The sequence below is a fragment of the Euprymna scolopes genome, chromosome 6, assembly GCF_053919585.1.
Source record: "Euprymna scolopes isolate OS-2025 chromosome 6, ASM5391958v1, whole genome shotgun sequence".
Classification (NCBI taxonomy): domain Eukaryota; kingdom Metazoa; phylum Mollusca; class Cephalopoda; order Sepiida; family Sepiolidae; genus Euprymna; species Euprymna scolopes.
Window position 1 is genome coordinate 140,193,982 of NC_136487.1, and position 19,443 is coordinate 140,213,424.

General features: G+C 33.8%; 1 protein-coding gene across 1 annotated transcript in view; it reads right to left on the reverse strand.

Annotated features, from left to right (window-relative positions):
• LOC145277997 (zonadhesin-like) overlaps positions 1-19,443 on the reverse strand; it is a 441,395-nt gene that overhangs the window by 128,247 nt on the left and 293,705 nt on the right. The window contains exon 9 of the mRNA XM_080130167.1: positions 13,974-14,284. Coding sequence (XP_079986293.1) covers positions 13,974-14,284 — 311 coding nt within the window. The remainder of the gene's footprint in view (positions 1-13,973; positions 14,285-19,443) is intronic.

Here is a 19,443-nt window from a genome sequence, read left to right on the forward strand (position 1 = left end):
TCACCATATATATTTTATAACTAACTAACTAACTAACTATATATATATATATATATATATATATATATATATATATTAAGCGGTATATGTGGCAAAAAATAAACAAAGATAAAAAGTGCTCAATAAGTTAGTAGAGCAAAATATGTTTTTAATTATTCCAAAAAAATTAATACACTTGAGGTTGTAATAATTAAAACACACACACACACACCACACACACACACACACACACACACACACACACACACACACACACACACACACATATATATATAATGAAAATTTTCCGTATATATATACATGATAAGAATAAAGGAAATAATATTCTGACGAAATGGAGAGAAAAATAAGGAACAAACAAGGTTATATGTTCATCAACGTTTCGTCTTTATTTCAGGACTTTCTATGGATGATTAAATTGAAGAAAATAAAATAAGGATGTCTTTGTTCTATTTCAGAATGAAAAACAGCCGTTGGAATTTTAAAATATTTTTAGCGCTTTGGAATGAGTAAGATTCGATTTTTTATTTTAACGTCATATAGCTGTTTAGACTTTTTAAAATATATGATGCAACTTATGCTCTTTTTGGAATAAATATAGCCGTTGTAATTCAAATGTGGATGTGTAAATTGAAATGAAATGAGTGTTTCTTTGTTTTCTGATTCATTGACTGATTATATATATATTAAATTATTGTAGGTAATATATATAATCAGTCAATAAAAAGTAAAACAAAGATACACATTTTATGAAAGAAGAAACGTTCATGAAAATATAACTTTCTATGTTCCTTTTTCGTCTCTCCATATATATATATATATATATATATATATATATATATATATATATATATATATATACTAGCCTCGTTGCCCGAGTGTTTGGAAGTGTGTGTTGAGCAAAAAAAAAAAAATTAGTAAGCAGGCAGGCTCGAACCCGTACCGCAAAGGAGGAAAAGAACATGAAAAAGAAAAACAACAACAAAAAATGTGTCGTCTTTGCTGTTGCGTCTATTGGCAAACCAGAAGTGACGAATGCGTAAATTAAGGCTAGTCAATCGAAAAGAGGGGATAACTTTTGAAAATATCGGCGATAAAGCGACCCCTTCCTGTAGAAAAGTGCCCAGTTGCGAGTAAAGGAATTAATGTTTTCAGCCAATTTTTCGATTTTTGTCGTCTTAAGGATCGAACTTTAAAACGATACCGATCTCGTGAAAATTCGTCGTCGCTGTCGAAAGTTTTAAGCATACATACATACATACATGCATTTAAACAGACAGGTGAGATTTATATTATAGACTAGCCTGGGTGTTAGGAGGTATGTGTTGAGCAAAAAAAAAAAAAGTGATAATATGTATACAGACGTGTGAGACAGATTGTAGTACATACAGGTGCTTAATAAAGGTTCATTTGGCATTTTTAGAGGAAAGAATAGTGATATGTTCCTCTCTTCATGCCAGAAGCTTCCATCTTCAATACATAGCTATTAAGGATCGCCTTCGCATGATTAAACTCTGCGTTCAACAGGAATTTAAAAGAAACCCCGTCATAACGCTGTCAGTGTTCAGTCAGTTATGAACTCTCGCGTGAAGACTTTTTTAGGGAAATGGTGAGCGGTGGGCAATAAAATTGTCGCATCTTTCATTTGTGTATATTTTAAATCAGAATAATATTGTATCCTTCAAGTCCAATGTAAACAAGTTCTTGTTGAAGTGTCCCTTTAAAGAATCACATCTTACCCAATTTAAGTCATTACGGATTACTATACTACCGCCTTAAATTTATTAACGCTTATCCTCGAGTGACCTTCGGACCTTGATAAGTGATGACTTCCTTGTAAAAAGTAGTAGGAAGAAAAAGTGGAAGTGATGGAAAAGTGGAAAGAAATGTTGTAGGTGTTAATAATGGTGATTAATGCTATTACTTATTACACAAGACAAATATTGCAATGACAATAAAACATGACAGACACAAAATTTAAATGTGCAAATCACAAATGACCAGTTTATTTGATTGTAAAGGTACAGATAATGGAAAATAGTAGGTTACGCTATAGGCCTCACTGAAAAGGTTGGCGATGCTAGATGTGCCGGGTTACTTCTCCAACGGTGGTGGAATGTAGAAGTCATTAAGGTCGAAGAAACAGTTCGGCAAGACTAGTCGATGGATGTTCGTTGTGGCTGAACGTCACACAAAAATCGGATGATTACTAGGCAGACTGAAAAAGGAGTTACCGTAATGGACGGCCAACGCAGTGAACGTGTAGTATAAGTTGTCCTTAATAGTGCAGGTTGAAGCGCACAAAAGTGTAGCTAAAAAGTTTCCCTAAAAGGAGCAGTTTATCGAATGCCAGTGTGTGGGATGAGTGATATCGGTTGCTATGCTGGCCAAGGAGACGGCGTCACAAGCAAGAAAAAATCGATAACCGGACGTAGATTAACATAGACAGCAAATAGGTATTTATTTTCTTCCCATCACAGTGAAATGTTGCATAAACTTGAAATATAGGGGACCCTTCTCTAAATGTGGCACTTTGGTTGGATACGAAGAAGAAGAAGAAGAAGAAGAAGAAGAAGAAGAAGAAGAAGGAGGAGGAGGTGGAGGAGGAGGAGGAGGAGGAGATAATACCTAGAAAGGTGCACCTCCTAGGTTCAAATGGAACTATCATTCTGCAAAAACAAAAACAAAGCAAAAAATCCCAGGGTATATTGCTCTTCAATCAATTCCTATGTCATTAAATTGATGTCGACCTGGACCTTGGCTGGTACCACAACCGATTGTTGATTTTTTTTTCCTAGTTCTATTTTTAGAATATATCTGAAATCATACAAGCTAGTAAAAATAAATGTAGCCATAGATAAAAATGATAATTATTAAACTACGATAACGTAAAGAGAAACAATTAATGCACAGAGGTGTTGCATTACGTGTTCCATGCGCCAATTTATTTCTTCACGGTATATTGATCTAATGAGCAGTTTAATCAGAAAACATTCATTAACAAAATGCTGAATACAAAACTTTTGTTCGTTAACGTGATTTTCACCGATATGTTCCACTCAGTCCGATTTTGGTTATTAAAATGTAACTTCCGACCCCCAAGCAGCCCACGGTCCTGGATATGACCTTAAACTATATCCAGTGGTGAGGCTTTGGGGAGTGTGGAGCCACCCTTTAATTACCATTGCTTCCAGGTCCACTCTGGCCCGGAGTGGTAGTACCTGTTAGGGTCCCAACTGTGGGTTAAATAGAAACCGACTTGAAAACAACAAATATATTCTATTAAAAAATCTTTCTTCAAAATCTTTGGATTCGGCATTAAATAACTTGAAAAGGGTTGATATGCCGTAAAACAAAAACAACCAACCAACCAACCAATCAACCAAGCAGCCCACGAAAAAGGTAAATATATTAGCAAAAATTCTACATGTAGATGGATGGATAGATAGACAGTCAGGATCATCAACCGCACCTTGCAATATCTTATGTCAACCAAATCATAATTCGTACATGCATAAGGTATTATTTTAGACCCCCCTCCCAAAAAAGTTTCCAATCAAACACGCTCCAACTCTTGTCTCATTGCTGCAATGTTACACCCCTTGTTTTACATGTACTTTAATGCACTTTGATGAAATGTGTTTTTACGATCTCGTAGCGCTCTCTTGATGTAAATGACCTGGACTAATCCGACAAGCAGCAAAATCCCATCCCTTCACTGTAGAGGTAGCAGTGTCAGAAATTTCGTGAAAATAGCGAATAATTCCACCCCATCTTTCCAAGCTTATAACTCCTCGAAAAATGCAATTCAAGCCCTAATTTTTTTTTTCAATTAAAGGAGCAAGGACCAAGATTTCATTAAAAAATAAAAAAAAACGTGTTTTTTTTTTAAAGGTTTTAAACTTCGGACTTTACAGGTAAAATTCTACAAGAACAATATGTTTTTTTTGTTTTAAATTTGAATATATTATGTATTGACCTTTTCTCTTCAATTTGTGAGTAAATAATTATGTACTTATCGGGGTCTAAATTAATTATTATTAGACATTTACAAAATGGGAGGCGTGAATTATTCGACCCCCTGTCTTTCCAAGCTTATAACTCCTCGAAAAATGTAATTCAAGCCCTAATTTGTTTTTCAATTAAAGGAGCAAGGACCAAGGTTCCATTAAAAAAAAAAAAGAAAAAACAAATAACGTGGTTTAAAAAAAGGTTTTAAACTTCAAACTTTTCAGGTAAAATTCTAAATGAACACTATGTCTTTTTTTTTAATTTGAATATATTGTGTATTGACCTTTTCTCTTCAATTTGTGAGTAAATTAATTATTTACTTTCGGGTTACTAAATTAAGTATTTACTTTTTAATAGACACTTAAAAATTGGGATGGGGGGGTCGTGAATTTAAAAAAAAAACGTTTGTCTAAAATATTATATTCGATTTATTGGAAAGAACATAAAATTTCACATTGACCCTGAAAATATCGTAAAAATAGAATCAATAGAAAAATTTTGATAGATTTTTAATTGAAAAATATTGAGTTCGGAAAATTCATTACTGTTTTAAAAAAAAATATTTCTATTACTTTTAAAACAACTGTAATAGTTTATTTTGGAAGTATAATCCATAAAGAAAATAAATAACACACTTTTAACAGAGAAATTCCGAGATTTTTATATTGTATTCGCAGTTTCGTGTTAGGGGTGTCAAAAATTCCTACAAAAATTCTGATACTGCTACTGTAGAGGTCACTAGACCACGAAAGCATTTCTATGGTAGTAGTTTCTTCTCGTGGACTGCTAGACTTTGGAATTCCCTCCACGTTTCCTACTTTCTTGATTGTACTAAAATGCAGAAATTTAAATAAAACACTGACAGACATCTCGCTGCTCAACTCCTTACATAGTGTCCTTGTTCCTGTTCTTATTGTTCAGATGATAAAATAAAGGTGTATATAACTTTTATTCCTCATTTTTCATTAAACATATTTGCTTGCTCCTCTTAGTGTCGATAAGCTTTGCTTTGTTAAAGATTTATTTTTTGGTAACATAAATATATATATATATATATATGTATGTGTGTGTGTATAACCATACATATATATATATATATATATATATATATATGTGTGTGTGTGTGTGTATGTGTGTGTGTATGTATGAATAAAATATCAATAAAAAATATAAAAATGTTTATATCTTTTCTGTATTTATTTCCTATGTGGTGACGTGTAAGAATACAAAAAGTCTTTTGAAAAAAAAACGAAAATGTTTCTTTCAAAAGTACATATTTTCGACCGATCCTTCGGTCTTCCTCAGTGTGAATTATACACACACACACACACACACACACACATATATATATATATATATGTATATATATATATATATAATTATTTACTATAACAATTATATATATAACAAGTATTAAATACCTGAGGTAATCTCGTCAGCATCAGACAAAGCCAAACTCTTTGTCAAGAACTTTGCAGCTAATTCTACCCTTTACGACCAAGGCCGACAACCCCTAATATTTCCTCCTGTATCAGAAAACACGCTATGTGATGTACGTACATCTGTACGTGATGTTGCCAAGCTAATCAAAAACTTGATTCCAGTAAAGCAACTGGCCCTGAAGGTATTCCAATTATAGTACTCAGAAAACTTCAACCTGAACTAGCGCCCATACTTACAAAACTGTTAAACGTTGTCTTAAGGGGAATAGTTTCCCATCTCTCTGGAAAATTTCATCAGTATGCCCTGTATTTAAGAATTCAGGTAATCGCTCATCCCCCTCTCAGTACAGGCCAATAAGTCTCCTGTGGGTCATGAGTAAGTTGTTTGAATCTGTGTTAAATACAGAAGTAATCAACCATCTCAACAAAAATAACCTTCTTAGTGACACTCAATATGGTTTCCGTTCTGCTAGATCTACAGCAGATGTGCTTACAGTTATATCTCATAGGATTAGCAAATCTCTCGACGGAGGCCACCTTTCTAGGGCAATTGCTCTTGACATATCTAAGGCCTTTGATAGGGTATGGCATAAAGGTTTACTTCATAAGATCTCTAGATATGGTATAGCTGAAAATGTCTTCTCAATTATTAAATCATTTCTTTCTGATAGGTTCATAAGAGTAGTAATTGAGGGGAAAAATCAGAAGCTCACAGTATTAATGCCGGTGTCCCTCAGGGGTCCATCCTGGGCCCAACTCTTTTCCTGATCTACATTAATGATCTTCCAAATCACATCCTTAGATCATTTGTAGACATTTATGCTGACGACACTACCATTTACGGTAGCACATCTAAGACAGTAAACGACCAAGTTCTCTCCGATTATCTCTCCTCTGATCTTGAGCACGTAGTACAATGGGGAAAGGAGTGGCTGGTTACTTTTAATGCATCTAAAACCAAGCTTCTCTCTTTACATCATCAACATTCTGATCCACATCTGGCATCAATTGAAATGAATGGCTCTCGTCTTCAGGAGGCCTCAAGTTTTGACAAGCTTCTGGGCTTGACCGTTACTCCTGATCTTAAATGGAACACGTACATCAAATCTGTTGCCAAGGCCGCTGGAAAAATGGTGGGATCTTTCTATCGATCCGGTAAATATCTCACTGCTGATGCTATTCTCTATCTATATAAGAGCCAGGTACGTCCAAGGATAGAATATTGTTGCCACATCTGGGCAGGAGCTGCTAGAAAGGACTTGTTCTGTCTTGATAGAGTTCAAAATAGACTTCGTAGCCTCGTAGGAGATGTCCTTTTCTCTTCCTTGCAACCTCTATCTCACAGAAGAGATGTTGCGAGTTTGTCTCTGATGTATCGTTATTTTCATGGAAATTGTTCGACTGAGCTTCAATCTATGGTCCCCCCTCACCAAACTTTCACAAGAAACACTCGTCTAGCTGTACGCACTATCAATAATTCCCCCCCACTCTTTATTTGTGTCTAAACCTAAACGTAGATTCCATGAACAAAGCTTCTTTCTTAGAACTGCTCGCCTGTGGAATTGTCTTCCGTTTTCCTGCTTTCCGGCTGACTACAATATGGTTGTGTTCAAGTCTAACGTAAATAAGTTCTTGATGAGCCGTTCTATATAAGTTATCAAATTTACCCAATTTTCATTACTAATGATTACTATATTGTCCAATGTCTACTGTACACTCTTTAACCCTTATCCTTGAGTGGCCTCTTGGCCTTGATAAGTGGTGATGTCTATGTAAAAAAAAAACCTACAGGCACTAGTGTTTCATCCTTTCGAGAATCATCAGTGTAGGGTGTTACGATTAACACCAGTGCGATAGGTTCGAACCCGGCAACAGAAGCCATCTCTGGCTTCATTAGCAAGAATCTAATTCATTCAGCTACCGCTCTCTCTCTCTCTCTCTCTCTCTATATATATATATATATATATATATATATATATATATATATATATATATATATATACAGAGAGAGAGAGAGATAGATAGAGAGAGAGAGAGGAGGGGGTTGTGAGACTGTTTATTCTAGTTCATATTGTTAATCTTCCTTCTCTCAGTGGGGTTTTGGGACGAGCAACGTTTTTTCGTGACCATTTACCCGAGAAACTTAAAGAAACGAATGTAGAATTTCCCTTTCCAGGCAATGACGTTAGTCTTTATTTAAGCTTGTTCATTAGGGATCACCTCTCAATCCCTTATTCGTTAATCATTCTATGCGGAATATCATTCATTCACTCCATTCAAATGACTCACATGATATAATATTGACAAACTCCATATCGCACCTCCTGTAATATTAATAAAAGCGGCGAAATTAATGTCAACAAACAGAATCGAGTCAGACGAATCATTCTGATTCATACACATTAATTTTACGAGACTTTTACTAGAAATACGAGACGAGATCACTATTTCTTCATTTCATTGATTTCCTAGAAAACTTTCAATCACCCGTTTTCATTGTTTACTTAAACATCAATTTCGTTACAATCTATTATTTCTTTTTATTTAAACAGTTTAAAAAATCGATTACGAATCCCATCTGCAAATACAGCAAAGTCGTTACCATAGAGTTGGATTTCGTGTCAACTTCTCTATTTGTGACGCATGAGCATAAAAAACAAAGATGTACGTTCATTTTTATATTTATTATTGCTTTTTGCTAGCGACTGAGGGCAAAGGGTACTGACAATACAGTGGCAATCTTTTCAAATATCCTTGACTTACTAACAGGTGTTGTCAACGCTCCTGACATCCTCAGGCAACATGAAATGAAATATATAAAGGTTGTAAATGCCGCTACAAAAAAGCAAGCTCCCTTTAACGAACTAGAAAACATATCAGACTTGTCAGCATCTTATATCACTACAAAGCAACAGTCTGTCCGTGCATGAAGTTTTATTTTCACATCTTGCCTTGTGCACCAATCACTAGCCTATTCCTTTTTGACAGAGTAAAACACATATTTTAATCCAATAGGTCCCGCGCTGTTTGCCAAGTTCCAGCCTATGTCCCATCTTCGGAGTGTTGCAATCTTGTGCTTGTTTTATAACGTGCTCCGATAAGTTTACTTTATTAAATCGCCTTACGAGGACTTGTGGTCTTGGCTAACCATCTGTCCGAAACATTAGTATATCCAGTGTCGCGACTATGTAAATTTGTCTATATATATATATATATATATATATATATATATATATATATATATATATATATAATGGTGAGAATGTGTGTGTGTTTGAGGACACTTCTCAACCTATATACTCCACAAAGTTTGATTTACAGACTTGAAATTTGGTATATAGGGGATCCATACATGTGGAAAACATTTAAATCCGTTTTAATCCGAAAAAATGGTTGCTGTGGAATAAAAATTGTAAAATTGGTACATGGGGGGGATCGTCGGATTTTATCTCTTTGTCAACTGTTTCACGAACATTCTGTCTTTAAACACGTTTCATTAAATAGCAAAGAAAATTTAACGTTACATTTAATACCTACGGTATTTCTGTTTATAATAAATAAGAATTTTGCATTAATTAAAATATAATATTTATGCGTCCGCTAGTATATATATAATTTCATACATTTATATATATATATATTAAACAAGGTAAGGATCAGAATAAAATAGCCATTAGGCGGTTATAACTATACCGAGAAGACCGCGGTCGTTTGACAGCATATACGCCTGTTTCCATTGTATTAAAGAGTCAAATATACAAAAAAGGAAAAGAATGTAATATTTATTTTGCATACAAAAACAAAACACAAATGCAACATCTGTTGAATCCGCTTCAGTAAATCACAGTTTCGCTGTGTCATAAATTACAAGAGTCTAGGTCAAGCATAGATTGGCAAGTAATTATTTATCAGAGTATGTATTACAATATATGTTTATAACGGCCCAGCATATTTTGCTCTACACACACACACATATATATCATCCCTCTCTCTCTCTCTCTCTCTCTCTCTCTCTCTCTCTCTCTAACTCTCTCTCTGTACACACACACACACACACACACACATATACATATATGTATGTAATATATGTACTATAAGCATTTTCAAATTATCCAGTGTGTTGTTTAAAATTGATATATACCATAAATCATAATAGTCGATCATTAGATTATAAAAATAAATATTATATATATATATATATATATATATATATATATATATATATATATATATATATAGCTGTTTGACGGTACAAAACTTATACATTCCTTTAAACAAAATGGCTGGCAAAACTCGAGAGGCACCTTTCATTAACAGACACATCAATTAATCGTTGATCAAAAAATAATTAATTAAATAAATGAAATATCTCGCAAGAACAGACTTGATATGGTATATGTATAAATTTTACCTGGGAAGAGGGGGAAATACGGGTGGGAATACGAATAAAATAAAATATTTGTATTTAATTCAAATTCCCACCCATTTTACCCCTTCTCCCTCGGTAAAATGTACACGTAATATATTAAGTCTGTTCTTGCGACATATTTTATTTATTGATTTACTTTTATGATCAACGATTAACTCCTGATGAGTTTCTTTATGGAAAGGGAACCGTCGGGTTTTGCCGGCCATTTTGTTGAAAGTAATATATATCTATAATATAAAGCTGAACGTCTGCGTGTGTGTCCGGTCACGAATAGGCTCCTATATGGTTGGCTATTATAGAAAACTGATTACATATAATGATAGATGTACCGAGACACAGGAATGGGTATGTTTGATCTGACATAATGATGATTCATTAAAATTGTGGGGTCTGCGTACGCACCTGGTCCACAAAGTATGGAAATTAAAAATTTATTAAATTAGAAAAAAACGTTTACATGTTTTTTTTTTATATAGATGTACATAAGAATACTTTGATAAGTATGTTTTAACTTAAATAGAGATGGTATAATAAAATTGTGGGGTCTAGAATAGCATGGAAATAGGCACAAACTTTAATAAAGACTTTTTCATATCTATCTGCGTAAGTATACTTTGATAATTATGTTTCAGTTTGAAGAAATATGGTATAATAAAAGTATGGGGTGTTCGTTCGCGCCTGATCTCCATAGAATGGATATATGTCACAAAGTTTAACAAGGTTTTTTAATATAGATCCACAGAATATTGTGATAAGTGTTTCAGTGCGAAGAGGTATGGTATAATAAATTATGGAGTTTATCTATTTTATTTTTACTTTCATCATATTTTGCTTTGGTTTTGATACCCCAAATTCGAAGCTATCTCTTTACAATCCTTCCTTTTCATAACCTATCATATTTTCATAAATCAGAGTCCATTTTCTGTAGACTGTTTTTGAACCCAGTCAACGACAGGTACTTTTGCTAGTATATATATGGAGAGAGAAACAGAGAGACAGAGAGAGAGAGAGTACGAACATGAACAAAGAAGACGGAAATTAAAAAGCGTTTGACAAAAATAATGAACAAAGAGATAAACTTTTAATATGTAGGATTAAAATAAATGAGTAAAACAATACAGAATTAAAATTTTACAACGAAAATTAAAAATAAATCGAGGAGTGTATCCTTCAACTCTTGTTATATCTCATCACAATAAACGACTTCCAGAATACAAAAATATATAAGATAGATATGATATTCAAATTATATGAAGGAGATGAGAGACATAGCTAAAACGAGCGCAGAAAATAATAATAATAAGACTAAGAAAAGATATTTCTGAATGTGTGAGATGAGGATTGGTGGTTATTCGTAATATTTGGATGAATCGGACAACTGTTCTCATCCTGAGTGTGATTTTCACAACGTTTCGGTCGATGTAACCGATAAACAATAGATAATATATACAACTAATAAGTAAAAACATTAATATATATATATATATATATATATATATATATATATATATATATATATATATATATATAAGATTAGGTAGTAGTTTGCTTGAAGCATTGTTGGTAAAGAAATATATAGAATTCTTTTTTATAAAAGCCAAAGACAATGCGGGGAAAGACCGGAATTATGAAAGTAAAGAAAGAAAAACAAACAAATGTAGACGAGTATGCTTGAGTAGAAGAGTGTTTAGCTTTCATTCGTCTATCTTCCCTCACCTCATTTGTTTGTTTTTCTTTCTTTACTTTCATAATTCCGGTCTTTCCCGCATTGTCTTATATATATATATATATATATATATATATATATATATATATACATACATATTGTCTTATATATATACATACATATATGTATATACATATATATACATATATATATATATACACACACACACACATATATATATATATATATATATATATATATATATATACATATATATATATAGCTTAAAGAGTGAGCTCAGTTCCACCAAGGGAGACATCTGGACAATGCCAAGCTCAAGTATCCTATACAGGAGAACAACAGGAATGAGAAATGAAGTCACAAAAATATATATTGGTGGATATAGATTGGTTAATTCATTCAATAAGGGAATACAAACAATTAGTTGAGGGCTAGAAGGGACTCATATATATATATATAGTTATCCACATACATTACCGTTTCGCTGTTTCACGGCTCATCAGTGCGGCTAGACATGCAACTACCTCAAGCCAGGACTGAAACCCGACCGTCTGTACGACAGTCAAGGCTCCTAACCACTACGCTATCAGCGGCAGCTGTGTGAGTCATGAGTTTAACGATGTTTTTACATCGTCCGAACTACCTCTGCTTGATTTGTTTACACAAAGAGCATCGCTTATACGCTAATGGTAATTCGTGTATCACTTCTCAATATGCTCATCTTAAGATACAGTAATAATTAGTAATAATTAGTAATAAATAGTGATAAATAATGATATTAACAACTAGAAATGAAAATAGGCTTAAGGATCCTAAAATTCATCTCGAAATAAATATAAGTTACAGGCTCATAATCTTTTTACTAGAATTGCCAGCAAGGACCCGTAACGCAGTGCTTAGAGCACTTGGAAAAATCAATTGTAAAAAGTGATATTCTCCTGAAGGTTGAAGGGTCAATCCTGAAAAATACTATTGTGAATTACTTAGAACCTCTATCCAATCATGGCTTACAGAACAATAAATAAAGGGTTCCGCTCGAAATTCCGACAGAAATTCCCGAATTCGACAAGATACACCCGAAGAAAGTCGGGGTTATATCAACCGAAACGTTGTGAAAAATCACACTCAAAATGAGAGTAGTAATCGGATAAATCCAAATAATAAGAAAAGATGGTGTACGAAAAATGGATGAAGGAAGAGAAAACGAAAGACGAGCCAAGAATTATAATAAATACGACAAAAAACGATGCATGAAAAGTAGTAGAAGTGATAAAATATATGTATGGCAAAAACTATTATGAATCCAGTATGAATGAAGTATTTTTTTTAGTAGAGACGGCGAGGTACTGTTTACATTTTGTCATCTTTCTCTTTTACTAAGGGATTCCTTGCTTTTTTTAATCTTATAATTCATGGCGCTAATAATGTTGTCAGTAAGTTTAAACATAACAGTGTGTTTTTCGTTTTTTTTTGTTTTTTTGTTTTGTTTTTTTTTTGTTTGTTTTTTGGCAACCTAGGTGTACCAAGTTCTAATTCAGTACCTTCCATAGAAACACTTTCACTTAGAGATGTTGACAACCTTCACATGTGTTATGCTGTTGGTTGTTATTGTGTTTGGTAAGTTTAAATGAAATATCAGCTAAAATAGGTGTTTTAGAATGAAGTGTTTATTTACAATAATTTTGGAATATTATTAAATTAAGGAATTTCTAGATAAACATTATAGATTATGTAAAAACATCAGGTGATCTTAATGCTACGTGCATAAATGACGTAATGAAAGGGGATAGATTTTGGGATACGTACAGTTTAGTTGGAGTTTCGAGTCAGAGTGGGAGAGTTGGACAAGTTTGTATGAAAGATATCGTCTCCGCGTTTGGAAGCTGGGAGAAACGTGAACTAAGCATAATGTAGGAATCAAAAGAAGCCGTTGTAAGCTTCAAAACGCAAATAAAGTAATATCAAATATATAACCTATTGTGGTTGGTTTCCCTCGAGGGAAGATGAACTTATATAATGAGAAGCGAAAGCAACGGAAAGGGGTATGTTCGTTGCCTGTCCGTTATACAAATTGATGTCAATGAACTGTTTTATTGTATGTGTTGTACATCCACACATACATTGCACTAGATAGATGCTTCCTATACACACTGACTATGATTAACGCTTTTGTTGATATGCACATGAAACGGTACAATCACACACACTATGGCATATATAGTCGGCATATGCAATACATGGGCCTCTCCCGTAAGTACTTGATATCCTTCTAGAAAGAATGCTTATGAGGCATATATTGAGGAGACGAATGCGAACAAAAATCATCATGGATGATACATAACATGAAGAACAAGATAAACAACACAAAAGAGAGAGAGATTATGAATAATAAGAATATACTTACTGTTTTCCACCGGTTGTAGGACTATTCTTGCTGATATAGCTCGCACCGATCTTTGAATATTTATTCTTTTCTTTGCTTACGTCTACTCCGTCTCTCGTTTTTAGGTCATCTTTTATGCCGTTGCAGTCACCACAAAGACCGGTCAAATGGGATGCATATTTGTCTGGCACCAACAGCTGGGCAATCGTCTTTCCATTAAAGCTTAGTTGGATCCCGCATTTTGTGGTCACTTGCATGGAACTGGACACCTTGAAGACTTCTATATTTCCACTAAGTCTCCTGAATGGAACCTTTTTAGCTTCTCCATTCATCTGGAATGCAAAAAAAAGAAAGATAATATCTTGTTGGTGGAACTCTAATGATGCATATATTCGAGTAGCTTGTTATAAATGATCGGATACACGGTGCAGTGATCATTTGGAGGTTCCCTTTTTAGGGGTTCTAATATTGAAAGAAAATTTAGCATTCCGGCATATATCGCGAGACATTTCATTCTTGAATTACTTCTGTTTAATGGACGGTTGTAGCTGATTAGACATCCCGACAAAATATCTTCCAACAGATATTTTAACTGAAGAAATTCATCAAATTCTTAGGCGAATTATTATTATTATTATTATCATTATTATTATTATTGGTAGTGGTGGTAGTAGTGGTGGTGGTAGTAGTAGTTGTAGTTGTAGTAGCAGTAGTAGTAGTAGTTATATTGTTATTATAAGTAATTTCGCGTAAGAATATTTTTCTGTAAAAAATATGTTCATTTATTTTCAAGAATGTTTCACATAAAAAAGAAAGTCAACAGTTATAAGAAATAAATATTACACCTTTTTTTCAACAAAAGTAAGATTTTTTCATATTAAAATGTTTATAATAATAAGTAATAAAAATAATTATTATAATATTATCTATTATATATTATAATACATAATATCTGCTGGAAGATGTTTCGTCAGGGACGCCAAATCATCAATCACCGCTTAGAAAACAGAGGAAGTAATTCAACAATGAAATGTTTCAATAAATATGCCGAAAAGTTTTCGTGAGAACCGATTTTAGTCAGACAATTTTTAGTGAAAACTGGTTTTAGGTTTATACTCTATTGTGTGGGAGTGAAAAAAATATTGTATATTGGACTCCCGGGCGTCGTCGAATAATCTAAGCTAGGCGATTATTATTGTTTGGTTTGGTTTGGTTGTTCTACGGCATACCAACCTTTTCCGGGCTATTTAATGCCGAATCCAGTTATTTTAGAAATAGTATTCATGATGCATCCATTTATTTTGTAGAACGTTTTTATTCTTCAAGCTCTTTGTATCTTCAATCGCTAGTTTGTAGTGTTTGGTTTATAGTGGATTTTATCGTTTTTGTTCCATGCCCTGCAGAATATGAATGAGTTTTGCAATGGAAGAGGGAAAAGGGTTACAGTATTAATGATTGGTACATTTTCAGTTAGGAAACCAGTCAGGAAAGGCGGGGGGGAGAGAAAGGGGAAATGGGAAGAAGGGAAAGGGAGGAAAAGCGGGTTGTTGCTTTTGGTTTTGGTTTTGCAGAACATAATTAAGTTTTGAAAAAAGAAGTAGAACTAAAAAAACACCAATGTTAGATGCATTTCGCCTCAGGAAGCCAATATCTTCAGACAGCCTGATCTGGTAGCACCAGAGATTAGTATTGTTATAGAGATGTAGATGCTTTAAATGTGGAATATTCAATAGAAGAAAATATTATCGAAACGAAATATTTACATAGACGATTGGAATGCAGGAAAAATAGAATGTTAGCTAAGTGTGTGTACAGGAATATCAATAATTACTTCAATCAGAATGGAGCACATTCCATTAAAGTACTTGTAAAACAGATGCATGGATGTAAAGTTGCGTCGATGGGGCGGCCGTTGGAAGCTCTTGCGGAAAACCAAATATCACTGGTCACATGTCGCTATTAAATTAGAAAGGCATATCTAATTCGATGATAGGTTTATTGAGTCGCGTCTCTAAACACATTACAATCAATTCCATCAAGAAGAATGATATTTTATAAAGAAGAGTACAATATGTTTCTAGAAAGGTACGGAACTTCGATGCCTTAAAACTGCCAAATGATACCCTTCTTAGGATAGAGACATCTTTCTTGGTTTAATTTTCATTTCACAGTCATATATTTCGCAAGTAATTTTTTTATATAACGATTTAACGATTTGGTTAATAACAAAGTTGTGAGTAAAACAGATTTCTTTTATCATAAAAGAAGACCATCACACAAAAATAGCAGATGAACAAAATTTTACTTCACCATTGTTCGCACATAATAATATTAAATAACTGCTGAAGTTACAAATTGCAAAAAACTAAATGAAAACGAACGTATTATGTAGATTCTTCAAACTACTGGTCTCATCTTGCGTGTTAATTTCACAACGATTCGGTCGATGTAACCTCCAACCTTCTTCATCTGTATTTGGTCGAACTCAGAAATCTTTATGTTGAACTCGAGAATCTGCACAGAATTTCGAACGGAACACTTTATTTAATCCACATGGGTAGCATGCCCGCATTCCGTCAGCAATGACTGGTTTGAAGTCGTAAATAATTCGCCATTGTTGTTTGAGTTTCGCTCGGCTGAAGATTGATCCTTTAACCCCCAGAAGAGGGTAAATATAAAGGTACGGATGACCTCGCAAAGAATCGTTACGATAATAATTCAGCCTGACGATTGCTTACGAGAATATAATGCGAAAGATTCTGTAAAGGTTAATTGCCATATATTTTCATCAATTACTCCCTAGCTCTACTCAGGTATTGATAATTGTTCAACTGAAAATTGATACACAAATTGCTTTTTTTTATCTCTTTCAGTTTTGTATTAATTTATTTACAAAGTATGTTTCTTTCTTTACTTCCCCCTCTTACCCCTCAAAGAATACTATTGTGAAAACTTATTATTGGAATTTATTGTTGTTAATTTGCGATTTGTGATTCATTTGTAATTTTTCTTAAAATAAACGCATTCACCAATTTTGAATCAATGTCTGCTCACGTTCTTTTGCAAAATAAATAAAAAAAAATAAAAAATAACAAAACAAAAAAAAACTGCCGACGCCATTCTTTTTTAGTATACTTTTCAAATAGTCATACTAATAAAGCGCCGCGTAGCGTTGAGTGTTAGCAAAAGGGGTAATCAATTTCTATTCAAATCAAGTCGCGAATGACTCGAGGAAAACAGTCGAGTTGCTCAAGAATTATATATGTTAACTTTGCCAACTGAATTCTTTCTTCATTTCAGTTAGTGAGAGGGGAACCTATCGCCACACTTTCCCTTAAACATGGAAATTGAACTTATATTTAATAGAATACTTATTATTACTATAATTATTTTCTTAATGGAGAGTAGACAATGCATTGTGGATAACTTTTCGGCAGCTTCCGGAACTCTCGCTTCTCCTAATTTGTATCTCAGTCCTTGTTTAGAATGAGTGATTTTCTGACAAAGGTCGGCAGTATTTTTGCGCGAGCAGCTGTCGAAAATCTTTTCTTTCTATTTCTATCCTGGTAGCCATGTCACTAATAAGAATGCTGGAGGAAAACGTTTTACTGGGCCGACGTTATCCACTTGACCGTTAGGGACCCGAACCTTGGACTAACCACTAAAGATGCCGTCCTATCAGCAGGTGCAAAGTACTGAGGCTGCTGTATTGCCATTTGGTAAATGGATTCTGGGCCATGCAGTAGCTTTTGCTGGGGCTTCTAGATGCCATATTAGTGGGTAATTGTTACGGTTTTATCTTATCATGACCAACAAAAATATTTATTTGCTTCTTTTTCTCCTGTACTTTCTCTTTCTAGTCTGCTCTAACCATGTCTGTAGACGTATTCCACAAATCCGAAAATTCTATTGATCAAAATATGTATGAGTTAAGGTCATCCGTTCTGTAATAGCTGCCATCAAGTGTACATAGGTTAAACGCAACGCGATAAAGAAAAAGACTCGCCGAACACGAAAGAGATATAAGAAATGGCAACCCCTTAAATACACTTTTTTCTGCATCTCACAGCAGAACTACTCTTTTATTTTCACAAAAACTAAAAATAAAAAATAAAAAATTAGCTCATAGTAAAATTCGACGGAGAATCCTCGAACGGTCGCTTATTCTAGATTCTGATACCATAACACAGAGAAACGGCTTCTATGATTTATCTCCCATCATCAGCAAATTAGTAATCAAGGAACAGAACATAGGTAACCCACACTTTTTCAGTCGCCTTTCTCCTGTATATATAAAAAATGCATATATATATATATGTATATATATATATATATATATATATATATATATAGAGAGAGAGAGAGAGAGAGAGAGAGAGAAATAAAAAAGAACAAACCGTATTATGTGTTCATCAACGTTTCGTCTTTATTTCGAGACTTCCTCTGGATGAATGAGATTAAGAAAAAAAAAAAAACATCAGTACAAAATATGTTGTTTTTTTTTTTTTCTTAATCTCATTCATCCAGAGGAAGTCTCGAAATAAAGACGAAACGTTGATGAACACATAATACAGTCTGTTCCTTTTTATTTCTCTATTTTGTCGGAATACTATTTCCATTATTTTCATCATACTTTTCCCGCACATTTATTATGATCAATTTTAAAGAAACGTAGCACGAAAATCTTTCGGCTCATCATGGTTTTAACTTAATTTTCCTCAATCATTTTATCACCCTGAAGAATCTCCCGAATATAGGGACAAACGTAGATCTTTTTCTAAGGCTATAGGTTTCCTTTCTCTTTTTGTTTACTTGACTCCCCACGAGGACAGAGTTAGAGACAAGGTCGGTTTTTAATGTGTGGAAAATCAGTTCCCCTAAAAAGGGCACTCTGGTTAGTAACAAAAATTTTTAAAAAATTATCAGTCATGAAGGATTTCTTTTCCATTAATCGAGACCAAAAAGTATAGTTCAAGGTCAGAACAGATACTACACTTTGAGACATTAAATCATTTATTAAGGCTAAAATCACAATGCAAGTTCAAACTGAACAAAATACTTAAGCTTAAGGCTAACTCGAAAGGGGAGAAAATGGGGGTCGTTGATCATCCTTGTCACTCCAGAACTAAACATAAGTTTCTCTTAGCTAGTATCTTCTTTGACCATAGTATCTCATTCACCCTTTCGTACTGGGGGACGTCCTACTTAGAGCCCAACTTTTAACTTGACCAGAAGACCAGAAGAAAGAAAAAAGGCAACCTTTTTTAAACGCTAATATTTTTCTATCTATAGGTTTTTCTTTCTCTTTACTACATATATGCACACTAGCAGGAAATACCCGGTGTTGCCTGGAATTGAATGACAATCAACGAATGTTTTTGCCATCCAAATCGCCCATTTTTCAATCAAATCGATGGATTGCTTAATCTAGTCGGGGACCCACCTCGGTGCACCGAGAGGAACCTTCATATATCCTCTAGAAGTGTAGTAA